A 22598-nucleotide genomic window follows, 5' to 3' on the forward strand; every position below is an offset into this window, starting at 1 on the left:
AAGTGAGAATGTATGTATTAAATCCTACTTCATCTTCGAATATGTCCCTATGTGAAGATGTCTCCAGACGCAGTACTGTCTTTAATAGTCACAGAAACTCTAAACTGTACTAAATCTAAGCTAAATCTTAGCTTACCGTGTGTTGCTGCAATTCCCGTATGGTGTCCTGCGCTCTCTCCAGGCTCTCGCTGGCTGTCGTGCACTGTTGCCGCACCACCGCTAATTCACGTTTTATCACGTAATTCTCCTCCGCTTCCTGCGCTCTCGTCACCTGACCCTGAAACAGCAGGGAGAAGGAATTCTTTAGGATGTTGTCTTTGCTAACGGGAGAAAGATGGGGATTAAAGGATAACTTTAATTAGGAACATAAAAGTCTTTTAACTCAAATGTGACGTCTAGTTCATTAATAATGGCCAGCACGCTTACAAAAAAATAAAAAAATGTTAGTGGACCTAAGATTAAACCTTGATGCATCCCTGTGCTTCCACATTCAACATGCAAGCCTGCAGAAAACACGTGCTTTAAATGTCAATTTTATTGTTAATGTAACACTCATAAGAGACATGTTTGTCATTATTCCAGCCATGTACAATGCATGCGCTAATGAGTGCAGGAAACACTGCATCGGTCGATGAAACAGACGTTCTCTCATGCACAAGGCCTTTTCGGGGAGAGCGTTGGTGTAAGAGGCATAAGGGTATAAGAAGGGAGACAGGAAACAGACTGAGAACTAGATGTACATCAGGAGGCGCGGTGCAAAAAAAAACACTTGATGTGGCAGGGCATCGGAAATTACCGGTAGATTTACTACGTAGCTGATCACGCAAGCCATGCCTGAGAATGTCTACTAAATTCACTGAGGTGTTGTTAAAAGGCTCAGTAATAAATCAGGATTGCTAGTGCAGTAATAATGATAAAGTTAATAAAATCAGTACTTATTATAATATAGAACAACTGAACAGCATGAGGGAACTAATCAGATTCTCTGGTGACTAAACGGTTTTAGTGGAAAAAAATAGCAGTGATTAGAATAAGGTAACAATTATAATAGCAGTGTCCCAAAAGTTCTGTTTAATGTGCTGATGCTTTCTTTCTGCCTTTCTTGCTTCCTTTCTTTCTTTCTTTCTTTCTGTCTGTCATTCTTTCTGTCTTTCTTTCTGTCTGTCTGTCATTCTTTCATTCTTTCTTTCTGTCTGTCTGTCATTCTTTCTGTCTGTCTTTCTTTCGCTCTGTCATTCTTTCTGTCTTTCTTCATTTGTTTCTGTCTTTCTTTCTTTCTTTCTTTCTTTCTGTCATTCTGTCTGTCTGTTATTCTTTCTGTCTGTCTGTCTGTCTGTCTGTCTGTCTGTCTGTCTGTTATTCTTTCTTTCTTTCTGTCTGTCTGTCATTCTTTCTGTCTTTCTTTCTTTCTGTCTGTCTGTCATTCTTTCTGTCTTTCTGTCTGTCTGTCATTCTTTCTGTCTTTCTGTCTTTCTTTCTGTCATTCTCTTTCTTTCTTTCTTTCTGTCTGTCATTCTCTTTCTTTCTTTCTTTCTTTCTGTCATTCTCTTTCTTTCTTTCTTTCTGTCTGTCATTCTCTTTCTTTCTTTCTTTCTTTCTCTTTCTTTGTCATTCTCTTTCTTTCTTTCTTTCTTTCTTTCTTTCTTTCTTTCTTTCTTTCTTTCTTTCTGTCATTCTCTTTCTTCCTTTCTGTCATTCTCTTTCTTCCTTCCTTTCTTTCTTTCTTTCTTTCTGTCATTCTCTTTCTGTCATTCTCTTTCTTTCTTTCTTTCTTTCTTTCTTTCTTTCTTTCTTTCTGTCTGTCTGTCTGTCTGTCTGTCTGTCTGTCTGTCATGCTTGCTATTTAGATCTGTTTCACAAAAGCAGCCCAATTGCCAAACACCATTACAAGATTTTCCCTGAATAGTTTTTCTTTCTCCCAAGCTCCTCTAATTATCTTGTATGACTGCAGAGTTTATGTTAAATGAAAAAGTGAGAGTGGATTAACAAAACCGAGCACAGGTAACACTGATTACACAGCTCTGAGCCTCGCCATTTTGGCTTAGTTTCATAAATAACACACAAAGTTTTGGTTGGTTTTTTTTTTTTGCATAATTATAACTAAACAGGTGCGGAAGCAGCTTGCGCACTCCCCGAGAGGAGACGAGTAGATAATGATGATAAAATGGAGGTGTTAGTTAGTTGCCGATTTAACATTGACAGTACTTTACCTGGATCAACCTGTCTGCCAGTGCGGCACTCTCCTACAACACCACAAGAGCGGAGGAGAAAAACAGGTGAGGAAGATAGAGACAGAGGAACACAGTTGAATAGAGATAGACAGGGGGAAAAAAAAGCAAGGAGGTTTTGAGGGTGAACAGAAATCAGGGACATGGACGGATAGATACCAAAAACAAGATAGAAAAAAAAATGAAAGAAAAAAAAAAGGGGATAGAAATTACAAAAGACACAAGATAGAAATGCTATCTTTTTTCTTTTCCTTACAAAGCAAAATCGCTTTTCTATCGCTGTTGAAAATATTAATCTATTTTTATAAATAATACATTAAATTACACCCCGACCTCAAACACCTCACACACACAAGCTATTACAGTGTACATACTAACTGGGCAGGGCTCACAGAGGTTGATATTATATATATATATATATAAATAAATATATATATATATATATATATATATATATATATATATATATATATATATATATATATATATATATATATATATAAATAAATAAATAATCTCTCACCTTCTCCAGCGTCTCAATCCTCTGCTTTAACAGTCTGTTCTCTGTGCGTAGTCGCTGTATGAATAACAGAAATGGAAACCATTTCAGCAATTTAGTTTCAGGTTTTCTGGTGTCTTAGCGTTCCTCATACTTGTACACACCTTAATTTCAATCTGTTCCTCCATCTCTTTGTTTTTGATGGTGGTATACTCCTTTTCCAATCTGTAATCAACACATAGTCCATTATTCAACAGAACAGGGCTGTCTTCCAAAGTGCAATAAACACCAAGTTTCTGTTTCTTATTATTAATAATAATAATAATAATAATAATAATAATAATAATAAAAACCTATTCAAAATCAGGCATCAAATAATTTGAGGTTATGTATACGGTTAAATTATGCATTCATCTGCCTAAGTTGTGTAATGTATTATATTGCTTTGTTCAATTATATTGTGCTATTCTTCCTCAGACTCACTTTTTCATCTTCTTGGGGTTGTATTTAATTTGATAAGCTCGGAGGATGAGTTTATCAGGGCAGCTGTCAAACTGGTGAGGGATCACCTTCTGAAAGTGCTGTGAGACGACAAGGACACAACATGTAGCAGTGTTACATCATACGCTAACTTTAATAATGCCTCATAAAGCTCCGGTACTGTGCTTAATTTACATCTGGACACGTAATGTGACATACTGTTAAGAATACTGAATAAGACTGATGATCTCCTCATCATGGCACCTGTTAGTGGGTGGGATATATTAGGCAGAAGGTGAACATTTTCTCCTCAAAGTTGATGTGTTAGAAGCAGGAAAAATGGACAAGTGTAAGGATTTGAGCGAGTTTGACGAAGGGCCAAATTGTGATGGCTAGACGACTAGATCAGAGCATCTCCAAAACTGCAGCTCTTGTGGGGTGTTCCCGGTCTGCAGTGGTCAGTATCTATCAAAAGTGGTCCAAGGAAGGAACAGTGGTGAACCGGCGACAGGGTCATGGGTGGCCAAGGCTCACTCATGTACGTGGAGAGTGAAGGCTGACCCGTGTGATCCGATCCAACAGACGAGCTACTGTTGCTCAAATTGCTGAAGAAGTTAATGCTGTTTCTGATAGAAAGGTGTCAGAATACACAGCATAAAGGGTCAGGGCTGTTTTAGCAGCAAAAGGGGGACCAACACAATATTAGGCAGGTGATCATAATGTTATGCCTGATAAGTGTAAGGATAATTAGAATTCAATAGTGTGTAAGGAAATTAGCTGGTGAATAAACGTTATCACTAAGTGATCCAAGTAAATGAAACCACAAGAACAATTTGGACATTCTTAATTAAATTGAATTTAAAAAAACTAGGGGTTAAAACTGCTATAGGGATCAGTAGTGGGTTGATGCAGCCCAACGTTTTCTGTAACCATCCAGGTTACAGTATTTTTATATACAGGATGATGGACAAAAGTCTGATGGTTTTATTGGTTTCAAACCAGCCGCGTTACTTCAGAAATCAATATTTGTGATGTGGTCATACGTGGGTGTTTATTGAGTTTAAAGCGGCTTTGAAAGTGGACCATCTGTATAATACTTTAAGTCCATTTAAAATGTGCAGGTTTTTGCAGCACTTTAGCTAAAAACAGTGTGTGTGTTTGCCAGAGACATGAATCCGTGTTGTTTTCTAACCTGTGACATGCCCTCCATGTCCAGCTGTATGAGGTCAGTCTGGTTGTACTGTAAAATGGCCATTCCTACTCGAAATATAATCTCCAGACCCTGAGAACACAACATGTGTGTTTTTAATGCTATAAAGTAAACACACATACACATATTCATACCTCTTTACTCACATTTATATACTCTCACATCCTCACCCTTTGCGTGAGCAACTCACACACACACACCTTCACGTTTTCATTTGGGAAATAGGTTACAGTTCCCACACACACACACACACACACAGACATAACCCGTCACACACTTCCTTTTATAACCTTTACACCGACTTAACCGTTCACACACTTCGTTTAACCACACATACACAGACTTAGCCCATCACACACACTCTTTTACCACACATACACAGACTTAGCCCATCACACACACTCTTTTACCACACATACACAGACTTAGCCCATCACACACACTCTTTTACCACACATACACAGACTTAGCCCATCACACACACTCTTTTACCACACATACAAGGATATAACCATCACACACACACACACACACACACTTTTTACCACTCTTACACAGACTCAACCCGTAACACACTCTTTTACCACGCATACACAGACTTAGCCCATCACACACACTCTTTTACCACACATACACAGACGTAGCCCATCACACACACTCTTTTACCACACATACACAGACTTAACCCTAATCCTTTTAAAAACTTTTACACAGACTTAAACCACAAATACAGACACAGACCCCATACCTCATACATGAAGATATCGAAAATACGTGTTGCAATGGGCAGAGGCAGAAAGGTGAGAAAGAGTGTGAGGAACCACGATGAAGCGTACATGGAGGTGTGAAAACTCTGCGAGCGAAAATGCACATTCAATTCTGGCAGCTGCTCCTGTGTTAAACACATAAACACTTTGTTAAAAATAATAACGAGACAAAGATGGCAAAGAAAAACAGACAGGAAAGAAAAGATCGTCTTGTATAAGGCGCTAAGTGTTCAGTGAAACTGAAATCTGCTGCCACCTGGTGGCTGACCGCCATTTTCTTTCTCACCCCACTCTCATTCTAATATTCGGCTTTTATTTATCTTAATTTCGATGGTTTTAACGAACGCTTTTACACGGATTGTTGTCTTTTAAGAAAACATTATGCTTTCTTATTTATCGATACATTTACTCAATCTAAATTAGGATAAAACTGGAAACATACCCAACTGTAAACAAAGTACAGAAGTCTATGAACATTAAACGAATAAACAAACAAACAATTAAATAATAATAATAATAATAATAATAATAATAATAACATACATAAACAAGAAGCTAATGACAATAGGACTGTATGCTATGTTTCATTTTTAAGGTTTGGTTAATAATATATTTAGACAATAGAAAAAGCTTATGATTAGCTAGCTTGCTAACAAACCTGATTACTATAACTAACTGTAAAGCTTAGCCTACTTAGCTTGCAAGCGTATTAGCACTTGGTTTTAATAGTGTAACCAGTATTTGGCCTAGCATTCACAAGCCTTTTAGTAAACCTTGCTATCTAGCACACGCTGGAGAAGTATGCTTAAATAACATAACTATTCTGAGGTTAAATTTGACACAGTACCGTGTTACGGTAGCTAGCTGGCTTAGCCGATATGGTCTCACTGCTGTCACTAGCGTCATGGTTTATGTCAAATTTAATAAACGCTGCATAAATGAGACCTAAAAATACACTATCCAGGGCATCAACAATTCTCATTCATTGAGAATAATAAACTGGCACTGATTTTATCCCTCTCACTCACACACTGCATGTCAACACTTCTGCCTCTTTTTTCCCCGCCATTTTCTTTCTTCACACTTTCATACTTCCCATCCTTCCACTTTCTTCTGGTATTTTTCTTCCTCACTCTCTCAGTTCTGCTTTCCTCTTCTCGCTGTCATTCTTCCCAATCATCAGTTTCTCACTCATTCTTCCTTCTTTTCCCTCCCTTTGTTCCTTCCTTCCTTCCTTCCTTCCTTTCCCTCTCTTTCCCTCCCTTCGTTCCTTCCTTCCTTCCCCTCCCTCTTCCCTTCCTGCCTTCTTTCCTTCCTTCCTCTCCCTCTTTCCCTCCCTTCCTGCCTTCCTTCTTTCTTTTCCCTTCCTTCCTTCCTTCCTTCCTCACTCATTCACTAAGAACCATGTCATGTTACTATGTAATATTCTTACTGTAAGTAATAACCTCTTACCTGCAGCAGGTATTCAAACTGATATATGCAGAGGCCCAGCTCTGCCATGCTCGGTTTAAAGAGTTCTCTGAGTCTGTACTCCTGCATCAGCCTCACAAACACACAGAATGCCTCCTCCTCTGGCATCTACACATACAGACACACACACACACACGAGCAGTGTCATTGTAGTGTAGTGCGATTTTATCCACTGGTTAATCAAGAATGTAAGATTATATTTGGATTTACCTGCATGAGAAGCAGCCCAACAATGAAGGCACTGCCCTGACAGTATCCTACCTCACGATCCACTAGGGAGTATGCCTGTGACAAACACACACACACACACACACACCGATTAGCATATTTGGTACTACAATGCAGAAACACTCACCATAGTAAATAATACTGTTTTATATTAATTGCACATTTCCCAACAGCAGTTTGATCAATTTTTATTCTATCCTAAACATAAACCCTCTCTTTTCCTCACCTTCATGACATTAAAAAGGACCTCCTGACCCAGACTGTCCTGTCCCTTGAAGAACTCATGCTCAGGGTAGGTACGGGCGATGTCCCTGCGGATGAGCTTCTCGCAGGGTGACGACATCTTCAGCAGCTCTGAGTATTGGTTCTTCACTGGCATGTCCGTGGCATTGCCCAGCAGCTGCCACACGATTGCCCGGAAGTGATGTGGGATCCCTTTCCTTATCAGTTCCTAGAAGACAAAAATAGAGGGAACAGAAGCAATTGGTTTTTATTAACCTCAGGTGTCTGGTTACTGTTCTGAATATCTTAAAATATATTACTCAGCAATCATTTATTGACTGTAAATTATTCAGTAGCCACTTTGAAATGAAAAGGAGAAACAATAGAGTTAAAAGAGTGTCAGTGTAAATCCTGCCAGTGGATCCTGGACATTTAAAAGGTTAATGTTTCAGCTGCATTATCTCCAACATTTAATGTTCTTAGGAGTTCTTTGGATGGATTTAGCAGAAACATTTTGGAGTAACTATTCATTATCATCTTGTCACTGTAATTAACATCTGTCTTATTGCATATCCAGAAAATGTTACAGGATGCAATTTTCCATAGTTACATAAATGCATATTCAGCCTAGGAAAAGGAAAATATGGCTATTCTGCACAAATCATTCAGTTAGAGTCAACTACACTTCAAATCCATGCGAATTTGCTCAAGGTACACACCTCCTCCACGTGTCCTCACCTTCAGCAATTTGTCTTTCTTGCGTCTCCACTCATCCCACTCGTTAACGATGCGTCCCCACAGGATCCAGGTGTCCTCCTCCAGGTGCGAAAGATTGGACGAGGCAGAGGAACTGGACACCAGTGAGGAACCGCTGTTCCTGCGAGAGCCGCTCATAGAGCGCATGGACTTGGAATCGGCCTCCAGGAGCCTAGGAGTAGGTGGAGAAGAACTTAAGTTGTCACAGATCATTTATGTTTTACATAAACATGAACCTGGCGTGTGAAAACGGATGCATGCGTTTATATGGTAAGAGTCAGGGGAAATTGATATAAGTAGCTGTCTTGAGAGCATTAGTAAATGTCCTTTTTTAAGAGTTTTAATATACTGTTTTGCACTAATTTGAACAAATCTGGGTGCGAGGAATAGGATAGTCTCCTGTAAAACTAGACAATCAGGGCATCTGTGAGCTAAGAGGGCAGATAGCGCTAGTGTTACACTGCCCTGTGATGCAGCATGAGCAGCAGTTGTTTGTTTTCACCTTCACAGTCTATTAACTGTTGTTTGAGAGGGGAGAGGTTGGCTGGTGGGTGTATATATATATATATATAATTATTATTTTCTTTATTACTTGTTAAATTAAACACAAAATGACATCATTAATAGTAGTTTCACTTTTCACATTTGAGGGTGAAGACCTCTTAAAGTGGTATAATTTCACTTGTGATCTTGTGATTGAGAAACTTCATAGCTGTACCATGTGAATTGTTTTGTCAGGCTGCTGCACATACGCATTGCTTTGTGCTAGACTGGAGTCTATAGAATTTCCATATTCAGGGAATGATGAATGATGAGTGTTTCTGCCACTATATTTTTGCATGAAGACTCTTTCTGTCTTCTGCAAACTCTTTCATGTTAATGCACATTTGTATAAAATTTGCATACGGAATGGTGTAAGTGTGTGAAAGAAAGAAATGGAGGTCATAACGTACCTTATTGTGTGTGTGTGTGTGTGTGTGTGTGTGTTTGGCTGACATACCTATTCTGTTCCTCCAATTTAGCCAGCAGCTCCAGTTCATCTGGGCTGAGATTCTCTGAGTCAGCAGGCGAGACTGCTGGTGCAGAGAGAGCGGCATCATGGGAACTGGAGTCTGGGCTCAGCACAGGGCTGCCAACGGAGAGCGGATCAGCCTCCTGACATGCTGGAGAGCCGAGGTTCTCCAGCTGAACTGACGCAGTGACCCCTCCCTCTCTCTCTGGACTACTGCTGGGGCTAGACATGACAGACAAAGCCCAGGTGCTGAGTCCAGGTCAAAGGTCAGTCACTGTCAGTAGATGACGGGGTGACACAGCTGCGATTATACACGGCTGATTCGGAAAAAGAAGGAGTCAACTTTGTATGAAAAGTTGAGGTTCAACGATGTGCTGGGCCTGTAAAGGAAGAGGGGAGTCAATGAAAGTCAAGATTGAATTCTTCCTTCCCAGAAAGAAGCCAAACTCTGAGTCAGAAATGCTCATATCAGCAAGTTCATGGAACAAATTTCATAGAAAATGAAAAAAACAGAAACAATATCTCTTGTTTAATGTTCCATCACTAGCCTTTTATTTAAAAGAAAAGTGGAGATTGGTCTTTGACGCGAGTTGAAGATACATATGCAGCAGAAAACACAGCATTCTTATTCATGTGTCTGATATAAGAAGAGGAAAATATTAATTTTGGTCCAAGCTACTGGTTTATTAACTATTTGTAGCTATGGAATGTATAGTGAAGCTGTAAGCCATTCTATATTCTATTTATATTTATAAATGACTATTATAATATAATATAAATCTATTAAGTGAATAGAATTGTACATTATTAATTTTCTTTTCTTATTTTTTTGAAGTAGTAGTTTATATATATATATATATATATATATATATATATATATATATATATATATATATATATATATATATATATATATATATATATATATAATACCTGTGACTGAAATATATAAATGTATATATATAAATGAAATATATAAATGTTCATATAAGATATTATTGCTTTTGTCTTCCCTTTGTGATTGTTTTGCAATTGAAACGCATTAAACATTCATTTCAGCAGCACAGACAATAGCTCCAGCTGTAATTCACATAATAAGTTTATAATAATGCGCTGAATTAAATAAATTTTCGTTTCTATAGTAATTAAGTTATTCAGAGCGACTTGTATTTGTGTGGTCGATGACCTACATAAGCCATGTCTAATAATAAAACGGATTAGCAAACATGATGCGATTTAACAAGAAAAAGAGGTATAATGGGAGATGTGGTAAAGGATTCCTGTAAAGAAGAAGTTTTTATAAATTTCATGGAAGGAGTGTCCAGTGTTACAGTAGTTATTATTGTTAGTATGTTTTCCGCTATGGAAAAGCCTTCAAGATAGAGGACTTTCTTGGTAATAGAAACTGAAGAAAAGAAACTGCTTATTAACATAAAGAGAGAGAGAAAAGAGAAGCATCTATTTATAGTGGATATAAAGTGAAATGATGACAGGAAGACTTGAATGTGATTCATGTATTTCCTATTATTCAAGTCACTGTTATGTCATTATACTTAGAATAGGAACTACACGTGGCATGTTTTGTCACATGTATGACAGCAGGTTCATAAACATTACAGGCCCGAAACTAAATTACTAAAATAACAAAGACAAAATCAATACTCTTTATCAATTCATTCTTGCTGCTAACCCCTTTTGGACAAGAGTCCTTCTATTACAATATTTCAACGAAATATTTCTGTATGAATATAACCTTAATCTAACCCCATATTATAGGAGTTTATTTATACATGTGTGATTTAGCTTGCAAAATTTATTGTGTTGCAGCTGGAAATGATCTTGATTTTGTTTTTCCACCTCAGAATAGAAAACACACACAAACACACATACACACACACACAGCTGCAGAGTGTTGCATTATGTATGAGGGGCACTGTATTAGCAAATGTGCCCTGACTAAAGTAAAAGTGTAGCTTCAGCCTTACACTTGCCTCTAAAATCTATATTAATGTGCGAGGCTTAAATTAGACCATGTGCACACACTACCTGCCCTGTGCACATGCTAAATTTAATTTCATCTTATCTCAAAGTATCCATACAGACACAGTACATCTACGAAATCACCCTCATCCATGCCTGTCGTAAATACACACATCCACACACAGATATATAACACACAGGAGGTGCAATAAGCATAAACATGAGTTCTGATATTTTAAAATAATAATAATAATAACCCCCGGAGACAAAAAAAAAATTCAGTTTGAACACAGAAACCACACAGCTAAGACAAGGCCTGCATTCATCAAGACAGCACATCCCAGTCATCAACAAGCTCATGAATCTGATCTCCCTGGACTGAAAAACACAAACACATAGATACATCCTTTGCCCAAGCAGGGTGCTATACAACAAGCCAGTACAAAGACTTTCGGGTTGAAATTACCCATCCACCATCAGGTAGGATTAGAGAGGGAACGTCATATTTCGTTTACATTATAAACATGAAAGAACACGACAGTCTTACAGTAACAAACCCGTATTTACACTACCTTTCCAGGAATGAAATATGTTTGCACTGTACTTTGAACACTGGTACAGAAAGGTCAGCAAATTTATCACAACAGAGCGCTTTGGATGGTTAAGGTCAATCCACAAGAAAGCTACATGGTTTTGTATGCCATCCAAAGACAGTTATGTCATCCAGTGACTCAGCTCCACATGCTGACTTTTGTGTTTTGGCTCACAAAAGGGCAAAATGGTACAGCTATTAAAGAAAAACAATAAAAAAACAAACAAAACTAAAGCGCAGTCACTCAACCGGGATTGTCTTATTCTTTTTCTTTTTTATTATTAATGTAAGGCTTTTTTTTCTTTCTTGTAAGGCTTTTCTTGTTTTACATCTTTTCTTTCTTTAGTTTTGCATTTAAGCTACAATGCTATTAGCTAGCAATCTGAATATGCACTGAAATCTTATATATACTCGCTTTATATACTTTGTCTGTTGTTATTAAGCTTTATAATCAAGCTTTACAATTTAATAGTAGGAAGAGTCCACATTTACAAGCTTTCTGGTAACGCTGCCAAAATGGTCGCCCCCGTAACATTACAGCATTTAGCTTATGTTTACAGGAGACAGTGAGGCCACACTGCATCTATTTAATCACCACTGACAACCTGGACGTGGTTTATTTACCACAAGACCTTTCCGGAAAAGATTCTTTGTAAAAATTGACTTCCATCACTTATTAGCTACATTAGCTGTGTTGGTGTATAATTAAAGAAACAAGCACCAAAATCCGAACAAATGCTGGCTGACTGAAAACAACAGAAACAGGTGAAAGATTTAATAGGATTATGTTGAAATGCTGATAATGTACGTCTAGATTAGATGAACTTGGTCTTATCCGGTCTTCTAGTCTTCAATGTACGCTAATAAAACGTCTTAGCGCTAAAGCTTTCAGGCTGAATGCTACAAATAAATGAGTGTTAGCATGAAAAACATTGTCATTTGGCGTAAAAATCCTCTCAAAAGTCGAAAAGTCAAAATCAAAGTCAAAGAAGCTTTATTGTCACTTCAACCATATATAGCTGATGCAGTACACAGTGAAGTGAAACAACGTTCCTCCTTTCAAGTTAGCACGTGCTCACTAGCTGAATAGTGAGTGTTGTGGGGTTTTTTTAAGGCAGTGAGGACTCGCGCCAAGCCTACAAGTAAAGCCTTGAACCTATATAACAGCTGATTTGATGTTTTTAATGGTAATGAGAAAAGAAATGGATGAAGGGGGGGGGGGGGGGGGGACAACGAACAGAGAGCTGAGAGAGACACTGAGGCAAAGCTCTGTCGTGGGAGAGAGCTTTAGGGGGTCGGGAGATGGTACAGATTGCGTGTGTGTGCATGCCTGTGTCAGTTTCTATTAACAATAATGGTATTGTGTTTGTAATTTGTTGCATCTCTCTTTTTAAAAGCTTGTAATGTCCACTAGCAAAAACACATTAACAGAAAAACACATTAACAAAAAGAAAACGCATTAACAGAAACGCATAACAACATTCGACATACATATTTAGCGCTCCACATATCCGTATCTGTAACCGTAATTAGATTGAAATGATGTAAGTTTGATGGAAATCTAAAGTGGGTGTGGCCTAAACCATGTTTTAATAAACCTTAAGACTGTAAACACTTGTTTCTTGCATCACTCATTTATTACCACTACAGATTTTTGTTCAAAGATGGATCTAGTTCCCAAATTATAAACTAGCAGCCTAATTCGAACCACTCTGATGTCTACATTTGTAACATTATTTAACACATCATCTATTCATCTATTCCAAAAAAAGGCATTTGTATTCAGTATAACATCCGTAATTTGTGTGGGCGCAGTATATCATTAAACTGGTTAAGCATTTTGGAGTCATTATTTTTCAAGAAAGCACAAACCCATAGCATCCATTCAGACGTGTTTGATGGCATCATCCATCACATCATGTCTGATCTCACGCTTAAATGATTCACCACCACCGGATCTGACGGCAAAGCCACATCATCATACATGCGTTTAAGTAACGTAAATCTAGTCCTTACGTCACTCTGCTATTCTTATGTGCTGGAAAAATAGCTCATAAACTTGGTGATAAATCTCAGTTGCTCACAAAACACACACACACACACACACACACGTACACACACGCCAATTAGAGGTTAATAGCTTGGCTGTCTTGTCTGAATAGCATATGTTCCTCATTGACTACATTAGTTCACAATAGCTTCAATAGGCTGAACAAGAGCCGGACAGATTTGAAGGCCTTCATGAGTAAATGGCCTGCATTCAGCACACTGTGATGAGCCTACTGAATAACAAAACAGTGTAATGTGTGATGGACTAAGTGCACTTATGAGCGGATAACTGAATAATTGTCCATGCATCAATTCATCTGAAGGCAGAACATATAGTGGACCACCTCATAGCATTTATCCCCATACAGAAATCTGTTGTTTTGTCTAAGATTTAAACCCTAAATACACTGGAATGAAACTTCCTGGCTGAAACCAAAAATGAAAAACTGAAAACCGAACTGAAACCAAACCAAAAATGAAATGACATTGCCTCTGATCATTATTCTCATAGCAAAACACACTTAAAGATAATAAACTGCATTAAAATATTCAGAACATGTCTCATTTATTTTCCCTGTCCACCAGAGGACAAGATGGTGTTTTAATTGAAAATGAATTCATCTGAAGCACCGGCGTTCAGCAAATATAAAGCGTTTTCGGACAATCTTTTACTTGCTCGGAGAAATACACGGGATTTCAAAGAAGGTGATAAGCAATTATGTAAACGATGTAGGAAGTGCACGATGTGTTAGTCACGACCAGTGGATTAGTGTAAACACGTCAGCCAGGTAGCTTGATGTTATCTTGTGCATGGCACCAAACTGCCCTGAGGAAAAATCATTCTGTTTCACAGTGTTCAAGATCAACAGCTTAACATCAGACTAAGCCACACTGAGTCTGAGTCTGAGTGGAGTCAATAAGGAGATGAAAAATGTCTGAGGGAAATAAATAAATAAATAAATAAATAAATAAATAAACAAAAATAATGATGATGAATAAATAAATAAACAAACAAATAAATAAATAAATAAAATTAGATATATATTCCTTCCTTCCATTCCATACATCTTCAGTCTTCAGTAACCACTTTACCCTGGTTAGAGAGTTCTTCCAACTGATAAAAAGCAGATTAATGTAATAATCACACGATTACTAGCAGTCACATGATTTTTCTGTTGTGGCTGCCATATTTACACCAGGCGTTCTGGTGAAACCAGAGGAGAAGGGTTTAATCACAACTGTACTTCGAGAGAAAACATAGCTTGACCCAAATAGGTTGGGATCCTTATTAGCTTACCATCAAACTGCTCATTCCACTTAAATTGATCAGTCAATCATGTGGCAGCAGTGTGGTGCATAAAACCATGCAGATCCAGATCAAGAGCTTTAGTTCATGTTAATATCGAACAGAACATAATGTGACCTCTTTAGGTGACCCTAGTATGGGTGTTTGGTGCTGGACAGGGTGGTGTGAATATTTCAGAAACTCATACTCTCCTCGGATTTTACCCTGATCGGCGCAAATTAAACAAAGCAATCAAAATATCCAGTATTCAGCATTTCTGTTGTCGATAAGAGAAGTCAGAGATGAAGGTGCAAACTGGTCAGGACTGATAGGAAGTCTATTGTAACTCAAATGGCCACCCTTTACAACCACGGTGAGCTGAAAAGAATCTCACACTGCATAACACTTCACACATTGAAATTGATGGGCTACAAGATTGCATGAAGTTCTATTCCGATCAGATTAGAACAAGAATCATGAGGCTACAGCGGACACAGGCCCACCGATGTTGGACAGCTGAAGATTGGAAAAACATTGCCTGGTCAACTGTGCTGTATGCGTGTAGGTGGAGACAGAAACTGAACACAATGGACAAAATGTAAACATAATGGAACCACAAGTTGAGAAAAGCTCGCATGGACAGTTTTCCTGACATGCAGATGAGACTAAAAGACTAAAAGGCATTTCACTAAAGACAGCTTGATACATCTGGATATTTCTGGAAACTGTCTATTAATATTCGCTTGCGTATGAGGTTTCACAATGGTGATAACATTCCCTAACTCCATGAGAGAGAAGCACACGCACACACACACACACACACACACACACACACAGTCTAGGGACAAACACAGATCAAAACACAGCCTGCCTGCATTATGCGCTATGATTTCAGGTATGCTAACTATCGTACACAAAATAAAGTCACGCCTAGAAAGCACCACACAATAGGTTACACCAGATCCACCAGGGACATGAAATTTCACATTCGTTCAGCTTAATGACAAAGTAAAGTTACTCCCATAGGAACCTGACCTCCAGCTAAGCCTCTCTCCACCCTGCTTCTTAAATAATGACCGTGTCCTCCCTGTTTATAATCTCAATGGGATAAATGAGTCATTGTAGAGCAACACGATATGTCTGGAGGTGTGATACAACACCTATTCATCTAGGAAAGACACTGAGATTTACAGTAGGGCTTTACTCTTGTACCAGCTTATGGCGGATAAGGTTATATATTTATATATAATCATATAGTCTATATAATATAAGCATAAAAACATTTTTTTATTATTTTCTCATCCCTCTAACAACTGTGTTTTGATAGAAAGCTCTTTAACAATGTGAATTTTACATAACATACTATTCATTTCCAATGCTGTCCATATAGAGAAAATACTGTACGGGATTTATGATGGCGTGAAAGCTTTATTTTTTTACTAGAATATCTGCAAAATCTTTGTCAGTTTAACAAAAAACAATAAAAACAGAAAAAAACCCTTTGGAATTACACCAACAATGACAACAACCTATGCAAAAAGGAGCACAAAATCAAGACATCTGGACTAGGATCCCAGCTGTGGTATGTTAAATCCAATGTGACTCAGCTCAGTAAAATACCAAAAATAGCAGTGGCCAGACTTTGGATGGAAAGTGGAAAACATAAGTAAGCACTTCACAGCGGATGACAAGAAAAACAGTGCAGTAATGGGAGTTGTGCACAGAGCCGGAGAAGAAAAGTGGCGTGCTTTGGTGGAGCATGGGATAGGCTACAAGGTCGGTTCGTCCATTGCTTTCAATGACTCACTGTGCAGAAGCAAGCCAGAGGCGACAAACCAAAGGAGAGCATGATGTGGCTCTCACACACACACACACACACCACACGCAGATAAGGTAAGAGAGAAAGAGATATAGCATACAGTATACTATTGCTACATAGAGTGTTACAGCTATAGCGGAGGGAGAAGCGAATGACACAATGAGAAAGGAGGAAAGACGGAACGGGATGCAAATGATCCTCCTCTCATTCTGAATGCTTCAGCAGTGTTGCAGTGACAGGAGCACCAGCTCGAGTGTCACACACAGGGCCTTGTTCAGGCTGACCCAAGAACACACACCAGCCAGCGACATGAACACTGTGTAGTTTTTCTACCCTCATTTTAACAGAAAGGATTTACTACATAGTCTGAATCACTAAATAGTCTGAATTTTACACGTATATTTATGGTGGAAGTGGAATATATCAGCTCCTGACTCCCTAAACCCTAAATAAAAGATTCACATCAAATTCACAATTTAAAGGAATACTCCATCCCCGATCTCTGTCTTTCTGCGCTGTATGTGTTATTACCAAAACGCTGTATCGTTAAACATAAAGTTCATTATAACATACACTGATATTAAAGGAATACGCCAGCATTTTTTTTTTTTTTTACAACTTAATCCCTATCCAGTGTCTATGCAATTTCCATAGTCGGAGCTATTTTAAATAATCTCTTGATCTGCATAATTCATCCTTCCTAAAACAGGACTATTTATTCAGAGGAAAGGACTTACTGACAAAGTGTCTTTCATTAGTGGAGCGTTATATAAAACTACATGAGATCAAATTTAATAACACATATCTGTCTCATACAGAGGCCTTTGTTATGTGATTGTAGTTTTGTTAAATAATCACAGTTTTTGACATAATAGCCGATATAGTAAACAGCTGTCCTTCAATTATAAGTTAATTTTCCTCTTATTCACTTACAGAAACATATGTCCAAATTACTGTCGGATGTAAATGAATATACATTACAGACGCCGTGAATAGAAATTCGATTGAAATGATGGAGAGGTTCTTGTATAGGAGTGTAAGGTACACAGAACCATATTTTTTATTGATAGTGAAGCTCACACAAGCCAAAGACGCACAATAGATAACCACACTAATTTCTCAAAACATAACGGCTGTGCATCGTTAAGTAATGAGTCTGTAGGATACCAAAGAGATATAAGTGATATTTCCGTACAGCTTGCATGGAGGTGAAAATCTTTCTGTTATTCTGTTTGTTATAAATGATGACGGACACGGTGTTAACAAAATCACTACTGTCTTTCCGAAGGCTTAATCATTCTGAACACATAAACTAATGAGAAGGAAATGAGAGAAGGAAGGAAACAGAAAGAACCTGCATACAAAAGTCTAAAAAAAAAGAGAGAGAGAGAGAGAAAGAAAAACATGGGGAATTCAAAAACAGCCTTCCGTCATCAAGAGGCTTTGCATTGCAAACCCTTATCCAGGTAGGACAGAGGCTGCTGTCGTGATTTTGCAGATTTCCCTCATCTGCATACATTTTCAGTTGCCTGCAGAAAACATTGCTTAAAATCTCTCTCAAAAATCACTTCTGTTTATCATATATTGGCAGTACTGTTATCTAATCCCAGTGCTTTCATTCAGCACTGTTGCTCAAACAAGACGAGCCTTGCTTAAAAGCAAAACAAGTGATTAGACTGCCTATCCCTCTTAATTACAAGGATAGGATCTTTAATCTGTTTAACTGTTAACCAAGATGGGACTGTAGGCCAGTGGGGAGAGAAAGTCTTTCAGGTTATGGCACAGAGTCTATTTTGGCTGATTTGCAAATTAGAAATCAGTTTTTCCTTCATAGTAAAAAACAAAACTACAGGGTGATCATGAAGCCAAGGAAAGATGTTGTCTAGATCTCAACACTGACCGGAAATGACATCCACTGGGACTAGCATCGACCACAGCGTCCCATTATGAAAAAGCTCATAATAACACGGATCGTTTCATTTTGACCTTTATGTCTAAAAAGGAAACTTTAAGAATGTGTGTGAACTCAGTGTGTGTATGTATCATACACTAACGCTAGGCTGTGGTTTAGAGGAACAAATTCATGATTGAATCAATTATTTTAAACGGGTCTTTTGAGTCAGTCAAGCCGATTTGTCATAAGCAGAATCATTGCAGGCTAAAGTATTTCACAAAGAAATGTGATCTTACTTCATCTATAATTATCTCACAACCTGAAGCTATAAACAGTGCTGTTTTCTAGACAAGGCATCAGTACAGTATGAAACCACAGGAAGGCCATTCCTACTGATTTCATATTCAAAACAATACCAAGCTCAAAGCTCTGTATCAGTTAGATCGCGGATACTGATCTAATACTGACATCCTCACAGTAACCATAGTCTCCGAAAAGGCAATGTTGTTTAAGACAATTTTTGTCTCATTGTCATAGGATTCCTCACAGACATTTACATCCTCAGTGGATCAGATCTGAAAAAAATTAAACTGTCATAACTCTTCCTATACTGCTCCAGCATTTCGGACCAATATCAGCCACAAATGTTGTCCCTATGAAACACTGAATGTGAATTAATCTATAGGTCACAGTTGTATGATCTCCAATATTTTTAATAGTGAAAATTGACATATTTCTGTAGTAATACTGAACTTATACACAGCTAAAATAATAAACATTCAATGCGAGTTACTCTGTAGGTATAAATTGTAGCTTAGGCAATGGGAATCAAACGAATCAAAACGCACACAAGTCGACTCCGAATCGATTCAATCAGGTGATTCGTAATGCTGATCTCTACTAAGATGCAGACAATGTTTTGATATGAAACACTGGATACGAGCTATCCTGTGTGCCTTATGTTGTATCTTAGACGATGATTTTGGATGCTGTAGGTACAAGAGTGTGAATTGAATCAATGAATCGAGGCTCGTGTCTAAACGGGCAGTTGTACAGAATCGATTCAGCAAAATGATTCGTAATGCTCATCATTACTGTGTCAGCTAAAGCGGTGATTTACACACGGACCAACAAGCAGGGTGATTCTTAGAAGTGAATGACAAATTTATAATCAAGCTATTTTTTACATCTTGTAGGCAAAATGTCAAAATCCAGCAGTGTTGTGTGTGGTTTTTATAATTTAATAATATAAGGCCGGTATGGTGACCGGCCTCGGTTTGCATGCGAGGGATTTTATATACACTATATGACATTAAACCATCGCCACCAAGAACTAGTCAATAGAAATGTGTAAGGAAACAGCGATTTATGGTACTGATGAGCATTTTCCTTCGTTATTCGGATGGATCCTAAGATGCTGGAGATGGACCAGACGGACCTTCTCCAAGATGATGTGAATGTGATGCGCAGGAATCTCGCTTTGTCCAAGGCCACATTTCTCTCTAACTACCCATCTCTGTGTGTCACCAGAACCCCACGAGTATTTTTAAGCATTTCTGTACAAAGCAGTTATACACACGTGATGATAGCTGTGGAAATGTAAGAAATGGATAAGAGATGCCCACCTGAATTCAAGTGCCATTATTGGAGCGGCTCCGGCGGGCGCGTGCCATTGCGATGACGACGAACTACAAAACCAGCGGAAACCGAAAAGGCCTCTGTGGCGTGAAACAGGATGGGTATTAAGGCAGGAAACGGCGTGTAACCTCCATGTTCCTGGTTTATGGTTAAATCGAGGACAACGCGAGCTGTCAAGCAGCGAGCCTTCCTCCAGGATAGCGCTCTTCAGGGAGACGCCTACGGGCGAACGGCGCCGCCCAAATCCCGCCCACTTAACCCCCCCTCACTGGACAAAAAATTGTACTTCACAGCTAAAAAACTCAATTATAGCGCATAGTGACATAATTACAAGATAATTTGCTTTGTTTTGGTTTCATTGTTTACGCATTTACTTTTCTTGTTTCATGAGAGAAGCTTAAATAATCCAAAATGCATGCGCTCCAAGACGTAAATGAAACAATATGATTGACATGTGTCTAAGCCAATAGGAGCGTGCAAATGAGTCCCTCGCTTAAATTGATAGTCTATCCTCCATTTCCTTACTTCTGCTGTTTTAAGTAGTTTTTAAAAAGGCATGTGTCCACGTAGAACGATGCCTGTTTTGTTGCTAGATTTGTTGTTGGTCAAGTAGTCTATATAAATGTACACTCAGAGGCCACTTTATTAGGTACACCAACACTGTTTCTACATTTATTGGCTATTAGGTGTATCTGGCACAGGACAATTAATCTGTGAGTTTTTCTTTACTCCATCAGAGTGGAAAATGGTCACCTTGGCATCACTGCTGATAAGATATTATGTAGATGATGAAACACTCTAAACGGGGGTGTGTGGAGGTCACCCTTTTCTAAGATTGTTTAAACATTCTATGTAGCACTACAAACACTATTATAATGTCACTGCTGTACTGTACAGAATGGTCCAACATCCAAAATACTATATGGTCAATGGTGGTCTCTTTTCACTGATAAAGAGGAATCGATAAAATGTGCATGGCAATCGAAAGGCTAGAGCCAATAAAGTGACCTATGTTCTTATGTACAGTTTGTGTGTATGTATATTGGCGGTGTGTAAAATGAAATTTCAAGTGGCATACCCAAGTGTCTGGGATAGTGTATAAAATCATCTGTGCTGAGTATGGGTTAGAGGTCCCCAAATCCCAAGTGGGCTCTGTTTTGAAAAGTACAGTCCTCAGATGAGATGAGATCCATTAAAGGACCCTCAAACTCCCAGAGGAATTGAGGGGTTAGAGAGAGACCTATATATACACACACACAGTATGGCCAAAGGTTTGTGGACGCCTGGTTATTACATCCTTATGTGTATATCTCATTCCATATGTAGTCCCCCTTTGCAGTTATAATGCGCTCCACTCTTCCAGGAAGGCTTTCCACTGGATGTTGGAGCATGGCCGTGGGGATTTGTCCATTAAGCTACAAGAACATTAGTGAGGTCAAGCATTGATGTCATGTGAGGATGTCTGGGGTGCAGTCTAAAGGTGTTCAGATCAGGGATCTGTACAGGACACTCGAGTTCTTCCACTTCAACCTTGACAAACCATGTCTTTGGGGAGCTCGATTTGTGCAATATCATGCTGGAACAGGTTTAGACCTTTTAGATCCAGTGAAGGAAAAATCACAATTCTACAGCACACAAAGATTGTATATACAATCCCATACAATTGTGCGGTTCAAAGTGTGCGGAATAAAGCGTGAGGTGAGATTGGGGAGACAAATTATTTTTGGGATATATATATATATATATATATATATATATATATATATATATATATATATACACACATATATATATATATATATATATATATATATATATATATATATATTTTTCCATTTCATTGTCTGTACCGCTTATCCGATCTATTCTCGGGTCACGGGGAGCCTGTGTCTATCTCAGGCATCATCAGGCATCAAGGCAGGATACACCCTGGACAGAGTGCCAACCCATCGCAGGACATACACACACACACTCATTCACTCACGCAATCACACACTACGGGCAGTTTAGAGACTCCAATCAGCCTAGAAGCATGTCTTTGGACTGTGGGAGGAAACCGGAACACCCGGAGGAAACCCACCAAGCACGGGGAGAACATGCAAACTCCACACACACAGTGAGAGGGAGTGAGACTCAAACCCAGGTCTATTATTATTACTATTATTATTATTATTATTATTATTATTATTATTATTATTGTTGTTGTTGTTGTTGTTGTTGTTGTTGTTGTTTTTATTATTGTTGTTGTTGTTGTTATTGTTATTATTGTTGTTGTTGTTATTATTGTTTATTATTATTATTATTATTATTATTATTATTATTAACTGATCAGTTGAACAGAAATTTACCATTACCATCCAAAGTGGGGGGATTTCACCATGTCCGTCAAGTACCGCCCTTATTTACGACTGACATTTGAATAGACCAATCAAATTCCAGTCTCTGTTTTGCCGCGATGATTGGCTTTGA

At 38.3% G+C, this 22598-nt stretch overlaps 1 protein-coding gene across 3 annotated transcripts in view; it reads right to left on the reverse strand.

The window, feature by feature from the left end:
- The window catches only part of evi5l (ecotropic viral integration site 5 like), a 39812-nt gene extending 19459 nt beyond the window's left edge, over positions 1-20353 (reverse strand). Inside the window, exons 1-13 of one of the 3 annotated variants that reach the window (XM_058380448.1) lie at positions 20117-20352; positions 8861-9252; positions 7843-8032; positions 7109-7333; positions 6865-6939; positions 6637-6762; positions 5166-5309; positions 4400-4489; positions 3211-3308; positions 2892-2952; positions 2752-2805; positions 2211-2243; positions 137-277 (exon numbers count right to left, since the gene is read on the reverse strand). In XM_058380448.1, the coding sequence (XP_058236431.1) occupies positions 137-277; positions 2211-2243; positions 2752-2805; positions 2892-2952; positions 3211-3308; positions 4400-4489; positions 5166-5309; positions 6637-6762; positions 6865-6939; positions 7109-7333; positions 7843-8032; positions 8861-9102 (1479 nt within the window). In that variant the 5' untranslated portion in view covers positions 9103-9252; positions 20117-20352. Of the gene's footprint in view, positions 1-136; positions 278-2210; positions 2244-2751; positions 2806-2891; positions 2953-3210; positions 3309-4399; positions 4490-5165; positions 5310-6636; positions 6763-6864; positions 6940-7108; positions 7334-7842; positions 8033-8860; positions 9253-20116 lie in introns of all 3 variants that reach the window. The other 2 variants (XM_058380450.1, XM_058380449.1) reach the window with 2 other exon arrangements.
- Positions 20354-22598: the final 2245 nt, after the last annotated feature.

This window comes from Hemibagrus wyckioides, linkage group LG26 (assembly GCF_019097595.1).
Source record: "Hemibagrus wyckioides isolate EC202008001 linkage group LG26, SWU_Hwy_1.0, whole genome shotgun sequence".
NCBI lineage: Eukaryota > Metazoa > Chordata > Actinopteri > Siluriformes > Bagridae > Hemibagrus > Hemibagrus wyckioides.